We start from the raw sequence: 17,512 nt of genomic DNA, 5'->3' as shown, positions 1-17,512 counted from the left end.
TTGCACTAGTCCAACTGTGTTACACTAACACCCATTTGTTTCTTTGATATAAGTATTCTAAGTTGACAGGAAAATGTTCTATGTGCTATATGTGGTTCAAGCAATCTGTTAACATTTCCAGTGGTGCCTTTTAAAATTACCATAAGAAATATGCATAGGGATACACCTTGGCAACTTTTGCCTAACATAATCATACTGAAGAATACTAATAGATATTGATAATGGTAATCTTATTATTTATTAATTCTTAATTAACATTAAGAATCATATTGTTAGTATGATGTGGAGGTTTCCAGTTTTATTATCACAGGACTTTGTTTTTGATGATGGTATCATTATTTGTATTTATAAATCTTCAGTATTGGGTTACATTCTAATACACTGCATTGTGGAATGTCAGGGGATGCCATAAATGGCTGCGTCTCAGGTCAATCCACTTCCTCCTCTGGCACACATTAAATAAGAGCATGTTCAGTGAAAATAACATTAAACTCAGTGGCAAGTCACGCAATCTTAAACTTTCTTAACCTATTTTGTCCCACTGGCCCAGATGTGGAACATCCACAAAAACTTAAATATACTGTATATATAATATAAATTTCCATAATAATATAATTATGTTATAATGTAATTGCAAAGTAATAATATTAATATTAAATATAAGCTCTAGATTATGATTTCCAACCTCTCTTAATGTACTTGTGTCAATTTTGTTGAAATATTTGTGGAACTGAAAATTTGAGACTTAATGAGTAAATTCTATAAACCTGTGATAATTTTCTGTCAGTATCTCTCCAGTTCATATATTTGCACATGGAAGTAATAACTCAAAATTTTACCTTTCAAGTGAATATGCTTCACATTCTGGTTGATCAAGATTTAGATGTAACTTAATCTGAGACTATTTTTCTCTAACTATTGTGTGTGCAAAGGGGAACCTACAGTTCATGATCATTTTCAGATTCATGGAGATCAGACAATAATAGCAGTCTTACCATGGTTTGATAATGTATACATGGGCTTAGTGTGGCCCGAACTTCGGTATCTGTGTATTTGTAAGGCTTCCTTAGAGTAAAATTTTTGTTTGTTCTATTTTTATGTTTAAAAGCTCCAATATAATTTTTGTTTCATAAGAATTTTACTAAGCATATTAATTTGATTAATAGGCAATGTTGCAGTCGCATTTTTATATTATAAAAGTATTGGCCCCTTGCTTTCATCATCTGACAACTTCTTATTGGAACCTCAATCTTCTGATAATTCTGAAGAGGAGGAAAGAGTCGTCTCTTCAGTCATTTCTGTCTCAGTGAACTCAAATCCACCCACATTGTATGAACTGGAAAAAATAACATTTACATTAAGTCACATAAAGGTAAGTTGTTTTTTTTTTTAGATGGTGATACATTCAGAGAAATGCTTTTTTTGTTGTGGTATTGTCATTTTAATACATGTGAGTTTTATAGCTTAAAAATATGGATGTAAAATTAAGAGAGTAAAATGTTTTCAACTAACTTTTCTATAAAACATTTTTATACTCATAGTGTTCTTTGAAGTTTCTGATCAGTACCAAAGAATTTACATATTTGGTTCTCTAAAATTGTTATGTTTCAGTTTTATTCTTTTAAGTACACTATTCATTTTGGAAGTTTTCGTGCCTTCAAGAAATGAATCATGAGAAAGTATCACAGTTGAAAATATAAATGCACTTGTTCAATAAGTGAGGCCTTTACTTTATAATTGTAATTTAAAACAATGTTTGTAGGAATTTGGGTGTGGAGTAAAACAAAATCATACAGACTTTTATAAAATTTCATAAATAGCCAAAACCACTTTACTCTTTTATTTTTATTCAAAATCATTTTTAAATTCAAATATAATTAAAGCTATATAGTAAAAAGCACCATTCGAACTAGCCAAGCTATTTTAGTTCCCAGTGAATAGGGAAACTCAAAAATCATGGATTGTTTGCCACCTTTGTACAGTTGATGATTTTCCTGGGCTTTCAGAAGAATTTTGGTTTTTGTACATGGTCAAAGAAACCTTCAAAACTCCATTTGAAGAACCTTGAAGCTGGCCATTATATTCGTGTGTTCATGTTAGTGGGGAGAAACTTTCTAAACCAAAAGCATACATATGCATACACATAACGCAGATATGTCATTGTTCAATGAGGACTTCTAAAGGAAAGCGACTAAATGTATAGAAAATTCACGTAAATAATAGGTAAACAATGATAAGCATTACAGAGAGAAAAAGAAGTGTGGGTTTTTTAAGAATGTAAACTTGGACATAGTTTTCATTTTTATTTAAATTTATATTTAATACATAAAAACATAAAAATTATATATACTTATGGGGTATCATGATATTTCAATACATGTATATATTACATAATGTTTTAAATCAGGTTAAACATATCTGTCTCTTAAAATTTCATTTCTTTATGATGAAAACATTCAAAATCTTTTATTTTTGCTTTTTGAAATATACAGTATACATCATTTCCATGGTCACTCAACTATGCAAAGTATCACAACAGAAATTCTTTCTCTTCAAGCTCAACTTAGCACCTTAAATTAATAACCCTTTCCCCATTCCTCTCTTCCTCCTATTTTCCTCTCTTTTATTGTTAACTTCTATGACACCATTTTATTGTTAACTTCTATGACATCATCTTTTATTCCATGATTAGGTGAGATTATATGATGCTTGTCTTTCTGTTCCTGGCTTATTTCATGTAACATAATCATTTCCATTTCCATACTTGTAGTCACAAATGGTGGGATTTCATTCTTTTTTGTGGCTTTATAGTGTTCCACTGTGTGCATGTACCACATTTTTTTATCCATTCATCAGTTGATGGACCTTTAGGTTGTTCTCATTTCTTTGCTACTGTGAATAGTGCTTCAGTAAACATGAGAGTGCAGATATCTCTTTAACATGCTTTTGTCATTTCCTTTGGATATACGATCACTAGTAAGATTAATGAGTTATATAGTAGTTCCCTTTTTAATTTTTTTGAGGAATCTCCATATTTTTTTTCCCATCATGGCTGTACTAACTTACATTCCTACCAACAGTGTTCAAGGGTTCCCTTTTCTCATCCTTTCTAGCACTTATTAACTTTTGTCTTTTAATAATAGCCATCCTAAGAGATGTGAAGTGATATCTCACAATGATAATTAGTGAAGTTGGAATTTTTTTCAAATAAGTTGCCATTTGTATATCTTCTTTGAGGAATGTCTATTTATGCCTATTTCCCATTTTTAATCAGGCTGTTTTTATTGTTCCAATTTTTTTTCTTTTCTAGTTTTTTATGTATACTTGATATTAGTCCCTTGTCTGATGTGTAGTTAGCAAACATATTTTTCTATTCTGTACCTTGTTATTTCACTCTATTATGTACTTTGCTGTAGAGAAGACTTTACGTTTGATGTAATCTTATTTGTCTATTTTTATTTTTGATTCTCGTGCTTTTTGATCAGAGATACTAAATGTTTTTGTAGCTTAAAATTGCAAAGACAACCCACTTCACTTTTTTTTTCTTTTGAAAAGAACCAAAACATAAAGCACACATGTGAAAAGAAAAAAATAACCCTCTTCAAAATCATCCATGGAAAGACTTAATTGTCCTTGATCCGCCCACCTGTACAAATGTTTTGTAACTCAAAATAATGACCCTTACTTTCTACTTACTCCCTGCATCCTCTTTCTCTGAGAATGATAATTTGACCCCTTATTATTTTCCCTGAGAAAACAGAAGATATCTCACACATAATAGCATTAGTGACTTGAGTCTCCCATAATTTATCTGTGACTTGATAAATTATGTCTGTTATGCACCTTTTATTACCTCAGAGGAATATTAATAGTAGTAACAATATCAATAATAAAATATTAGTGGATAGTACAAAACAGTGTTATCATGCCATTTCTAAATGATTTACTTTGAAGAAAAGCTCTCAATTCTCATAAGATCCATATGCATGATATACTGTTATCACATTTTATACATAAGGTAGCTGGGACTTCAGGAGATTAAACAATTTGCATGTGGTCAGTTGGCAATCAGTAGGAGAGGATGGCACTCCTCTGCAGACCTCCTTCAGAACCTTGCTCTCCATAATCCTCATTATTCTGCCCAGTCTGGTGCTCTTCAAATCCTTGACAATCTAATTCCCAAGAGAATTCGCTTCAGTCATTACCTCATCTTTCCTGGATCTCTCTACATTTACTCCAGTGTCTTAGTTAATGAATATACTGAAGTCTCTGACTTCTTAAAGTTTCTTTGCCGTTTTATCTCACCAAACCTCAGTTACTCTTCATTTTATACTTCTAAAAATAGGTCTTACCTCCTAACTGTCATCTTTGAAAGATTCAGATTTAGTTCTTTTACCTCTTTTCCCCTATGATAGACAAACTTCCTGAGCCACCCATCATCCCATGCTTACCTCCAATTTCCAATAAAATCAGTTTTCAATGTCTGTAGTGTTGTAACTTGGAATGTGTTATTTGCAGCTGAAACATGAGGCTGAATCTTTTCCTATAAATGAATTGATACATGTTTGCTTATATTTCTGTATATCCATTACTAATTTGTTCCCAAACTCTATGATGGTACCTGATGCCTTTGAAAACACAGAAGAACATGTGATTCTCTGTCAGAAGTTTTTCTTCTGTAAAGTTGCTGTCCCTATGATCTACACTATGGTTGCTGTGCCACCATGAGCCTCGCTGTCCTCTCACCATTACCCCATACATACAGTCCCCTCTCTTCTGCATCAGGCTCTATGTTTCCCCAAGCCAATCTCATCCTTTTTCTTGGTTTAGTTGTGTATTTTGGTGGCATATTCTCTGGTGGCTACTTGAGAAAAGAAGCATAGAAGGTCACATTTTAAGCCCTTGCATTATCTGGTTATTTATCTCATAGATAGAGATGTAGCTATAGTGAGTATGAAATTGATACTTGTGTGTGTGTGAGATATCTACCTATCTATCTATATTATATCTATGTATATCATATCTATATCTATATACCTATCTATATATATCATCTCTCTCTCTCTCTCTCTCTCTCTCTCTCTATATATATATATATATATATATATATATATATATATATATATATATATGGTATACAGTCTCTGAAGCTAAGCTACAGCCCTTTATGCAGGAAAGAAAAACTAATAGGCTTTTATATATCAAATATATCATATGATATATTAATATATCATCTATACCTACATATCTATCTATAGTATCTATCTATCTATGTATCAATATTTTATGTTTATACCTTACCATTATGTCTTCTAGATTGTAGTGGCACCCCCTCCTCCACACAAAAAAATCTTAACCAAGCTTTGCCAGAAATCTTCACCATAATTAATTTTAAGACTATAAGCAAAAGAGACTCTACAAAAAAAGTTCAATGTAGTTAAACTTCCTATTTTCCTGTTGCTCTGTTTTACTTGCCCACTGGCCTGGAAGAAATCAGCACTCCAGGTTCTAAACGCTCTTTACTTGTTTTTCAAAAACATGAATCCAGTATAGTACTTTGTAGAAGTATGTTTGTAAATGCAAAATGTGATAAAAAAAAAATAGAGAAGTCCTTTAACAAGGCCTCTGGCCTTCACAGAGATGACTACATTTCTAAGAGAAGTTACCAGTTAGTAACATCTGGCAGAGGGAGGAAAGAAAGGGAAGAAGACACTCTCTCCTGCTCAGGTGTTGTCCTTGAAGGGTTAACTTGCCCAGAACAGGAAAAGAAAAAGCTGTTTTTATGTGAACTTCTGCAGACTGTGAATTTCTGAGCCCCTGCTCTTACATGCTGGGTATAAAATTCTGAAACTACCTGAACTTGGGGTTCGGGGGATTAATTGATTACAGCAAAAGTTCTGCCCTCTGAACCTGGCTACAGCTAAATAAAACTCTTTCCTGCTATCTTCAGTGTCTTGCCCCATCTTTTCCTACAAGATAATATCATGATGCATGACACTGGGTTATGAATTATAAATGTTTTTTCTCAACTTTCTAGACCTTGCTCATATCTTCTAACTTCAAGGCTAACTTGGAGAAGTAGAACACAATTAATATTTTAATTAAAATGTATAGCCTTTTACATGTTCTCTCTCATTCCCTCTTTATCCTCTCTCTCTCTCTCTCTCTCTCTCTCTCTCTCTCTCTCTCTCTCTCTCTCTCTTTCAGACTTCTCAGATCTTAAAATTATTCTCAATATTCCAAAATCTTTGAGCTGGACTTCAGTATGGGTCTTTATTCGTTAGTAATAGTAGAAATTTTGAGAGTCTGTATAGTCTGAAAATGTTTCGGCATTAATTCTAGAAAATACTCTGTTAATTCTTTGCTAATTTCTCCTTCTCCTTGTCCAGTTTCTCTGTTCTCTTTTTCTCTTTCTCCTTTTCTTTGTTAGACTTTCAAGTTAAGCTTCTAATTTAAAAAAAAGTTTTATATTTTTTATTTCTCTTTTCATCCAAATGTTTTTTTTAGTTTTCCTTTATTTATAATTTTCATGGAAAAGTTTCACTCTTTTTGACCTTCATCTTGTTTAACAAATGTAGTATCTCTTCTGTCAGATACACTTCGTGTATGTTTTTAAACTATTATCTGCAGCCTGCCTTGCCTTCCTCCTGTTTTCCTGTTTGGCTGGATAGCCTTGGTCCTACCTCTTTGGTGTGAGAGCTTGTTCTCTGGTGTCTAGTGGTTCATGGCTATCCATCGTGTTTCATACTGAGGCAGAGCATGCTCCAGTAGGTTTGTGGCAGTGATGTGCTTCACCAGAGAGTTTTCATCGGGTAGGTTCCTGGCTCTGGCATTGGAAGATCTTAAAGGTCAGTAACAAAAGCCAATTTCTCTTGAGCCTATCAGTTTTCCTTTCCTGCATAAGGTTGGTAGCTTAGCTTCAAGGATTAAGAGAACTAAGAAAATGTGGGTGATGGGGGGTGGTCGGGGGTGGAGGTCCAGTGTGTAAACAGACCTCACTTGACTGCTCTTTTCCTGAATGGCATCTGTGCTTTCAGTGGACTTTGGACCCCCAGTCCTAGAGTCCCTCTGTTTCCAGTGGCATTGGATTGAATTTCCAGTCCATTAGATAAAGGCTTTCCATTTTCTCCATGTAGCCTCTTCTAGAAACCTTCTAGTCATCTCTTCAACTGAGCTCCATCATTGTCTTCTCAGACTCACCCCAAACTCAGACTGTGTCAGTGCTCCCACTGTTGCCCATAAGAGTTCTGCTATTTATTGCTCAACCATTCCATTATCTATGTGATGGAGCTCTGGTTTGATTTCATCAGCTCTATTCTCTCTCCTGTTCATGGTGCTGTATCTTAACTGGCTTCTGGACACTTCTGGAGGATTCCTGTCGTCTCACTTCAGGGGTTTTCTATTTGCCACTTCAACTGTGTGGAACCTTCTGTTCCCCAGTCTGTAGGGCTCACTCCTCCTTCATGGAGTTATCTGTTTAGACACCACCTCCTTACACCAACTTCCTTTCCATTTTCCTCTTTCCCAGATTTACTTTTTACATTTAATAACTTTTCATCCCCAACTAGGATATAAGGTCACTGGTACAAACATTTTCGTATGTTTTGTTCAGTATTAGATTTTGAATACATAGGATATGGCAAACGTTCAGTAAATAATGAACATTTTTTTTAATAAAACTACATATGATGGTTTATACATTGAGTTAAAGAATATATCCAGGATCTCCTTTAATAATATAAATGATCACAACTCTGTGACATAAGATTGATAAAATAACATTGTTGCAAGACAAATTTCAATTCTTTCATGTAGCAATAACCTGCATTTATTAGAATTCATTTTATGCTTTATTTTCTAGACATTATTTTAATTGTATTAATGGTATTTTAAATAAAATTAAAGCAACATTATGTAACTTTTTCTTTTTTTCCATCAGTAAAATGTTTCTTTTTCAGATCACAGATAAGTATAGGACTCAGTGTGCATTTTGGAACTATTCACCTGATACCATGAATGGCAGCTGGTCTTTGGAGGGCTGTGAGCTGATCTACTCAAATGAGACCCATACCTCCTGTCGTTGTAACCACCTGACCCATTTTGCAATTTTGATGTCTTCTAGTTCTTCAATTGTAAGACAATTTCCCATTGCATATATATAAATCTGACTATGTTTCTTTTTCTGCTTTTATTCCATACAATTCAAAAGAATAATTAATTTTATGTTTTTCTTGGATATAAATAGCATATATAATATAATTATAAAACCAAAAATATTTTATCTGTCTTTTAGTCTCTGTCTTTCTCCCTGCCTTATAAGACATATCTAGTTTGGACTTTAGGTTATTTCTAATCTATGATTTATCTAATCTGTAATATCTAGTAGATTACATATTAAATTAAATATCCATCTATAAATTCTTAGTGTTTTACGCCACTTGAACTTTATAATGATTTATGGAATCTAAGGGTCTTTGTCTTTGTATTGAAAATTTATTTTTAACAGTAACAGAGTACCCTCAAATATTTAATATTTATTCAAAAATGACACATAACTAATATCATGCTTTTAGCAATATAGAATCCTGCAAGATTTTAAAACACGAAAAATCTAAGATGAATAATTTCATAAAGTGTATTTTCCTTTAGTAATATTTTACTTACTTATTTTATGCTTTGTTATTTTATATCTCTGAATCATATCTTCATGAGATTATAGATTTGCATCCATTCATACTTAGAATTCATTATTAAGTTTATAAAATGGCCCAATAAGCCTGCCTAAAGTAATGTCAATTTTAAAGATTATTTTTTCAGGGTGTTAATTAAGCAAAGAAGTCTCTATTCTACATGTAAAGATAAATACTTATCTAATTAGAATAAAACATTTTCCATTTCAAAGTCTTTGGACTATGCTATTTGGGTCTTCCACATATGCAGCTTTTCTTATACCTTTGTTTAATGTGTTTTAGATGAATCACTGCATAGAAATAAGAGTTGGACTTACCACTGATAAATCCATTTTAATTAACCATTTCCCATTATAACAATAAATTGTCTTTACAATATCATGAAACCAATGATGATAATATCATTAAACCATAAACTAATAAACACTATGTTTAAGGGGAAAAATCACTGATTAGAGTACTGTTGAATTGAGTGCTATGTGATTTATATCACCTTCTTCTGGATACTGAGTATTTTCAAAAGTACAAAATTTTTCTCATCTAAATGCACATTTGTATTTTTACATTTTATGAACATTTTGATTAATGGTTTACCAAAAAAGGAAGTTCATTACATGTTGTAATTTCTTTGACAGGTTACTGAGTTATTCTTTTAACAGCTTTATTATTATTTCCCCTTAGGGCATTAAAGATTATAATATTCTTACAAGGATCACTCAGCTAGGAATAATTATTTCACTGATTTGTCTTGCCATATGCATTTTTACCTTCTGGTTCTTCAGTGAAATTCAAAGCACCAGGACAACAATTCACAAAAATCTCTGCTGTAGCCTCTTCCTTGCAGAACTTGTTTTTCTTGTTGGAATCAATACAAATACTAATAAGGTGGGTAGATTTACCTACTCTCTATTTTATTTAAAATTTTTCTCTTTCTTAAATATTTGTGTCCTGGAAACATGAATTGTAATGAAGGTCTTAATGGGTCAAACATACTGTATGAATTTTTCTTAAGCTATCTTTCCTAAGTTTGATAATACTAATGTATCTAAGCAACTTGAGTCCATTAAGTAAAAATGTTCCTCATTATGTTGAATTATTGGGACAAATTAAAATTTCACAACAAACTAAAGAATGTTTTGTGTTTAAAGGGTCATTAAAGACGAAGAAGGGAGAGAATTGGAAACAAAGTTCACCTTAGGATCCAACAGAACATCAAAGCAGCTAGACTTTATAGAATGAAATATAATCAATTGGTTCTACCTATTCCCTACGCTTTGTTAATGCCCCTTTACCAAACAATTTCATATTAGGTTCATCTAGGTCCTCCTAGAGGCAGACACTGAAATGGGATCAAATATGCAATATTTTTTTTTTAGTGGAAGTGACTATGAGGATAAAATGGGCCACAGGAGCTTGGAGAGCAATAGCCCACCATGCAGGTTTGAGCTGAGAGAAAGGAGGAGAAAAAAGGAATCGAAGGAAAGAGGAAAAACAGGAATGGGTAGAGAGTTTACACAACAATTCTAAAGAAGTTTAGCACAGTTACCAAGGAGTTCTTACAGGGGTCCCTGAACCAAAGTCACCTGTCCAAGGTATCCTTATCTCTCAGGAACAGGAACATGGTAGTAGCCCTGCTCTATGGGTGGCTGGTTATCAGGCAGCAGCCAGCAGAAAGTGTGAACATGGCAATGGATTCCCTACAACAGCAGCAGCTGGAACCTATGTTTCTGTACTCCTTGCAGTTGGAGATTACAGAAGTGTATTGTCATGATCACACAATGGCAAAGTGCCTCCAGAATTCCATTCTCCTTAAAAAAGTCCCAAGGACTGAAACTAAGAATCAGCTATCAAGGTTTTCTTCTGGAAATTGGGTGTCCATCGTATCTATTTTAAATACTATGCACTGGACTATAAACTCCTAACCTAATTTTTTGTTTGTTTGTTTTATAACATTATTAGGACATCTTTCAATTGAATACACCTCCCACCATCCCTCAATGCCTATTTCCTCTTTCATTGTCTCCCAATATCATCCTTTCTCCAAAAATACTTCTTATAGTGTTTATTACAAATATTTTTTTTTCTTTATTTGAGCATGAATAAAATAAAGGAGAAGATAGATGTGTCCAAAGCAGAAGTAAACTTAAATATAACATAATCAACAAGATACCATGGTTTACATGTGAATAACCCACAATTTTCTGCACAATGTAAATTTATACAAAGAATGTCTTTGCACAAGAGCCATAACTTAGCTCTATCACAAGATTAGTTAATGTCTTCTATTGTTGAAGCACAGTTCTTCTAAATCAGCTAGAAATAGCATATCTTTAAAAACTGACATGACAGGAGTATTTTAATGTCATCCATCATGCATAGTGGCATAATTTATGGAGGAATTCAAGATTTTATGTTATGATAATTTTAAAAGCAAATGCTTATGGATTCTTTCTTTTATTTCTAGCTCTTCTGTTCAATCATTGCTGGGCTGCTTCATTACTTCTTCTTAGCTGCCTTTGCATGGATGTGTATTGAAGGCATACACCTCTATCTCATTGTTGTGGGAGTTATCTACAACAAGGGATTTTTGCACAAGAATTTTTATATCTTTGGCTATCTCAGCCCAGCTGTAGTGGTTGGATTTTCGGCAGCATTAGGATATAGATATTATGGCACCACCAAAGTGTAAGTTAAGTTCTTAAGCATTTGAAAGACATTTCTGAATATATTTACTATGTCTTTGAAAATGTTGCTTGTTAAAGTATGGAAAAACATATTTATGAACTTTACTGTTTTTTCAGATGTTGGCTTAGCACAGAAAACAACTTTATTTGGAGTTTCATAGGACCAGCATGTCTAATCATTCTTGTACGTATATATAAAATTGTTATTAAAATTTAAAAAAAATATGATTAAGGGGTGCTTAAAATTTCCAGCAATCAGGTATTTTATTTTTAAGGAGAAAGTATTTTGAATACTGTACAGTATATGATTTATTAATATTTTACATATATTGCATTGCAACTGAGAAAAATATATACCTTATAAATTCTAAGCAATTATACTTCATTTGCCCCTTTTGGGGGAGGATTGATTTCTGCATAACATAGGAAAAAGCATTTTACTTATCAGGAGCCTCTTGGTATACTTCAATACTGAGAGTGTGCCAACCAGCTGATAATCTGGTATTGCAGATGTTTACGTTATTTAATCTTTTATCGATGATCGGTCATCTTTGAAGATTAGACTGTCATCTTTATAGTTTTATCATCTTTATGTACCCTGTCATCATAAAGTGATTTTAAACTAAATTGCAACGTCAGAGACAGGAACCCACTATTTCTCAGAAGCAGACAAGTCATATATTGATAGTCCTATTTCAGCAAGGAAGAGGGCCTTTTAATTCTTATTGAAGGTGGTTTCAAACCTACAAATTTGGCAGGTATTATATGTTCCATTCTAAATAAAGACATTTTTATATGTCTCAAGAGCATTTCTAAGTGCTGAAAGTTTTCAACAGCCGGTCTGAATATAATAGTCTGACAATGAATCCGGGAGGTATGACAAGACTCTAGAATGGAATGAATTGTCAGTAGAAGAATTGTGACAATATTTTGGACAACTTTGTTCTATGTTTTGACCAAAACCTAGCCATAATTTTAATATCTTTTTTTCTGTTTTATTCTTTTCCCTGAGTCTTTTATGGTTGCATGAGAACTGATAAGTGGAGAAAAGCTTGAAATGCAAAGCAGAGAATTTTCATGAAGCTTTATTTTTTAATGGTGTGGATAAAATCAAGTGCATTCAGAAATTATACTCCCTAATCATCACAGAAAATTGTTTCTAATTCTCACAATTAATCTAGCAATATTTTAAGCCACTGGGTAGATTTCAGTTACAACAATTTCAGCTAATTTATTATAACTGCAGTATTTTCAGCCCACAGAAGAATACAGACTGAATAGCATCCTGTTCTCCTATACCCTGGATACTGGGGATTGAACTCAGGGGCACTCAACCACTGAGCCACATCCCCAGCTCTATTTTGTACTTAATTTCAAGACAAGGTCTCACTGAGTTCCTTAGCACCTTGTTTTTGCTGAGGCTGGCCTTGAACTCTCTATCCACTGGCATGTGCCACCATGCCCAGCTGATATGAGTATTTTGTGTGAAGACATATTACAGATATTCTAACTTTACTGATTATTTCTTTCCAGCATGGACAATCTCTGATAACTGTTTTATACCAGTAAAAGTTCTATCAAATAACGATTCTTAAAGATTAGGTGAAAAATAGCACGCTGGAAATTATGCTAAAAACAGGAAAAATGGGAGCATGTTTCTGTAAAGTAAGAAATGGAAAGTGCTCTCTGAAATAGTTTTTTACTGTTATTTCTATAAGTGAAAAGATAACTTTGGATTATCTTATAGTATGGTACTCAGGCTTCAGCTGGGCTTATCTAAAAATGAGTCCTGAAAACTTTCCAGAAGTCTAAATGGACATCATCACACTGTTCCAGTCTGGAGTTAATGAACCAATTTGTCTTCTGTACAGTTGCAGTATGATAATCATCCCCAAGTTAACCAGAAGGTCAGGATACTTAAGAAATGGGCAAGGCACCTCAGTTTTATTCTAAACCTAAATGTTGCTTTTATTTATAGTATTTTTTAAATAGCAGAAACTCTTTTTGAAGCAAAGTGAATTAATTAACTCTGGTTATATCCATTCAATACCAAGGCTGGAAGGTAGATAATGTGATGTTAAATGAATTTTTTCTCTTGTTCCAGGATAGTTTCTAGTCCAAGGATAAAGTAAAAAAGATTGGGGATCAAATATTTTTGGCCCGACACTTCCCATGGGTCTCACTAAGAGTCAGTAGGAACATCTCTAGTCCAAAAAAAAAAAAAAAAAAAAAAAAAAAGAATGGAGAGAGGGTCTCAAGAGCTGATGGCCCAGAATTAGGCATCCTTGGCTTCTGAGGAAGTGCAATGTCCTCTGTAGGAAGTTCTTCTTTTCCCCACCTAGTGAGGAAGAAAATTGGTGCTCCCCAGCTCCCGAAGAGAAGGTGAGGAGGAGCACTCCAAAGATGTTGCAGGAAGTGGATCTGACATGGTAAAAGAAAAATGATCATCCTGCTCCCTGATTGCTGGTGGGACTGTAGAACTTCCATGTCTCCTTGGTATATTAGAACAGAGTAGGAGGAACAGATTTTGGAAAGAGTTTGACATGTGTCTCCTGATTTGAGGCCAAATGTGAACATATAACACCTGCTTTTGTCTAGAGTTTCCCTTAGGCTGCATGCTTGCTTTGGAATCCCCAGTAGCAGGAAAGGAAAGAGATACCATATGGTGGGCCTAGGAGTAAATTATGGGAAATGCACAAACTTCAGCTGTTCTATGCACACAGAAAATTTAGAGAAGTAAAAAAGAATTGCATGCCTGCCCGGATCAAATGAAGTTATATACATACACCTAAGGGAAGGGGTTGAATAGAGACATAGCTCCCTCCCTCTGAAGAATAGAAGGGATTAAGATAGAAATGAACTACTATATAAATGCCACAAACTGATATTACTACCTAAGTGGAGACCCTTTTATAAGCCAAGAGTATTGACAAGAATAAGAACCAAATTAAACTAAAGCGATGTCCTGAGGCTTCCCCATCACTGATAGGTGACCAGAATTTTCTAGCCCTAAAAGGAGATGAGCTGAGTCTGGACCATGGAAAAAATTATCCAAAAACCAACCATGCGCACTTACTCCAACAGCTCAGTGTATCTGCATGGATACAAACCATATGTACTCCAAAGTCCTGGAATGGAAAAGGAGTAAAGACCAGATTTTCTTTTTCATCTAAAATTGCTAAAAGCAAAGGCATGTAGATTTGTCAGAGTCTAAAAGGGGGAAAAAAACCTTGTCTTTTATGTTATAAAACAAGTAAAAATTTCTTTCTAAAATGGGTTCAGATGTTCAAAATTGATCACTTGACATTTTGGGGATATGAGTTATCTCCTGACTGAAAAATCACCATCATATGTTTGGGAGTATTCTAGTAGGTAAAGATGACAAGACAGATAACTAAGTTCACCATTTTAATTGGGTGCCCTGAATATAATGGACATAACCAGAATGATCCCAACCTGCTAGAGTATCAGTGAGAGAGCAAGACAAAACAAATGAAAGAGAACAACATATAATTTCATTTAAGTGATACTGGTAAGATGTGGGAGCCACCAGTATAAGTTACCATAAGCATTCAACAGAGCTTCATCTGATGGAAGACCTTGTTTATGGGCATAGTGAGTAGTAGATCCTACTTTATAAAAGAAATGGGGAGAGGACTAAAAGGGTGAACATAAGCTTCTATCAAATAACCCTGTAAGCCTGCCAGATCCCTTTTGAGGGAGAAAGAAGGGCAAGGCAAGAAACAGCATTGAAAGCCAGGTCATACCTGACATAAACTAAAGTATCACTGCTACTCTATTATTAGCAAAATTCAAGAATTATCTTTTCATAGATTCTTCACTCCTGAGTCTAGGTTGTCAGTAATTATAAAATTTTTACCTCCATATATAAACTCATCTATTTCTTCTCCTCCACTTCTATATTCTGGCCTTTGTTTTCTTAAGTGCCTAGTATTAATATAAATACTAAGCATTTTTTAAAATTTTCATTTTATTGAGTATCCACTACTTTTGAAACACATGGTCAATACTTTAATTCTCGATCTCCCTAAATCACTTATATTTTTATTATGCCATTTTATATTGAAAGAAACAGGACTTTTGATTCAAGATATTAAGTGATTGGCCTAAAACTATTATTCTACAAGTAAATGTTTGCATTAAAGCTTGAAACTCTTCCTTGCCTTAATTTAAAACTCACCTTTCATTTTACTTTTGCAATTGCCTTCTGATCTATTGCCGCGACCCCTCGCCAGCAAGGAGGACACGACACAGGATTCTTCTTTCAGCAGTTTATTCAGGCCTTTAATTATGTGTCTCTGGAAGCTACTCTTACTACTACTACTGCTACTACTACTTCTTCTACTACTACTTCTACACCCGAGCGCCCCAGCCTTGATAAAGCACATCAAGCCCCAATGCACAACTGCCACGTGGATCTTTCTCCTAGGGTGTTTTACAGCTACGTGCCAACTCTCCCAAAACAAGGAGTTGTTTATCACAGGCCAGGGCTCTTATCAGCGCCATCTTGTAATGGCGACCAGGTCCGCTGACACGGCTCACCACAATCTATCCTTCCTTCAGCTATCATTCTTTCTCATTTCAAGTTAAACTATGCAGAATATACTGCCCCAAAACAAATTCACATAAGGGGAACATTAATTTTAATCCATAGTATGTCTGTCCATGGTCAGTATAAAAACATTCTCTGTGTATTAGTATATTCAGTGGTTTAAACACATCAATGAGAGATGTTATGTGTTGCATTTATGTGTGATTTAATTTATTTCAAAGAAGAATAAATGGAGGAATAGAGTATTTACACTGCTCTCCCAACAGCTAGTAAAAACCCTAACCAGAACTTTATTCTTGGATTTGAATTCGTTGTCTGCTTTCTTAATTCCAGTGCTGCTAGTTACCTTTTGCCTATAGTTCAATGCTGTAGGCTAGTGTATAAAGTTCCCAGTAACCTGCATATTCTCAGCCTATTTCACACTGCATGTCTTCATACCACAATCTCTTCAAGAATTTTATCCTTGTTACACTACTTCCTTTCCCTTGGATGTTTTCTTGATTCCTTGCACTCAATAATCCTGCCACTTACAGCACAGAGTCATGAAAACTTTCTCCAACATGTCCCATAGACATTTGATTCTAACTCTATATAGTACTTTTTAAAAAAATATTTATTTAGTTGTCATTGGAATTTATTTATTTATATGCAGTACTGGGAATCGAACCCAGTGCCTCACACATGCTAGGCAAGCATCCTACCACTGAGCCACAATTCCAGCACTATATAATGCTTTTAATGCTCTATTTTGTAGCACATATTAAATTTCTATGTGCATGACACTACTTTTTGTTCACCCTAGAATATAGAAGTAACTAGAAAGACCTCAGTGATTATTTGTGTATTTTAATGGATCCATTAATAAAATCATAGTAATATATGAAACAGCAAGAAAATACCATGTGATCTTAAGCTATTTGTGAAATCTGTGCCCTGATTCCTAATAGGTAAATGAAGACAAATAATGTTAGCCCAATATAACAAGATGATAGTAAAAGCAAAAACAAATTTTTGAGAAAGCATCCATTAACAACTAAAAATGGAAAATGCATAGCGATTTAAAGGACAAGCTTATCACCCTTGTATTTTTATCTTTAATAATTAAAAATGAAATGAAAGACAAATTTTAAAGCCAAAAATGTCATAGTCAAAAATTATATGCAATTGAATGTGTGCAAGATTGAATATAGAACGTGTGTATGTGCAGATCCTTGACTTTTAAAATATTGGTGAATATGTGACAGCATTTAATTATAGAAAGATACAATTATAATATATGTGCCTATTACTATATAGAATTTGTTATGTCTCAAGTATACTCTGCCAGGAAAAATTAACTAAATAAAGCAAAGAAAAACCATAGAAGCCTAATGGAACTAAAGAGCATTCGTTTTCTAGAACAAAGATAAAATGTAAGTGAACCTTCAATTTTAAATAGATAATCAGTGGCAACATTTTATGGCTTTAAATGAGGGATAAGATTTCTTTTATACTTTTGTTTAAACAAGGCTGGGAAGATTTGTACTCCAGAGAAGAAATCACGATAGAACACTGCAATCTCTTTC

The 17,512-nt window shown here is 33.8% G+C and overlaps 1 protein-coding gene across 1 annotated transcript in view; it reads left to right on the top strand.

The window, feature by feature from the left end:
* Adgrl4 (adhesion G protein-coupled receptor L4) overlaps window positions 1-17,512 on the top strand; it is a 105,032-nt gene that overhangs the window by 67,639 nt on the left and 19,881 nt on the right. Inside the window, exons 9-13 of the mRNA XM_005330711.5 lie at window positions 1,167-1,372; window positions 7,959-8,132; window positions 9,372-9,575; window positions 11,155-11,375; window positions 11,492-11,558. Coding sequence (XP_005330768.2) covers window positions 1,167-1,372; window positions 7,959-8,132; window positions 9,372-9,575; window positions 11,155-11,375; window positions 11,492-11,558 — 872 coding nt within the window. The remainder of the gene's footprint in view (window positions 1-1,166; window positions 1,373-7,958; window positions 8,133-9,371; window positions 9,576-11,154; window positions 11,376-11,491; window positions 11,559-17,512) is intronic.

Source organism: Ictidomys tridecemlineatus, chromosome 11, assembly GCF_052094955.1.
Source record: "Ictidomys tridecemlineatus isolate mIctTri1 chromosome 11, mIctTri1.hap1, whole genome shotgun sequence".
NCBI lineage: Eukaryota > Metazoa > Chordata > Mammalia > Rodentia > Sciuridae > Ictidomys > Ictidomys tridecemlineatus.
The sequence above is the reverse complement of the archived record's forward strand: the minus strand, read 5'-3'. Positions and strand labels throughout refer to the sequence as shown.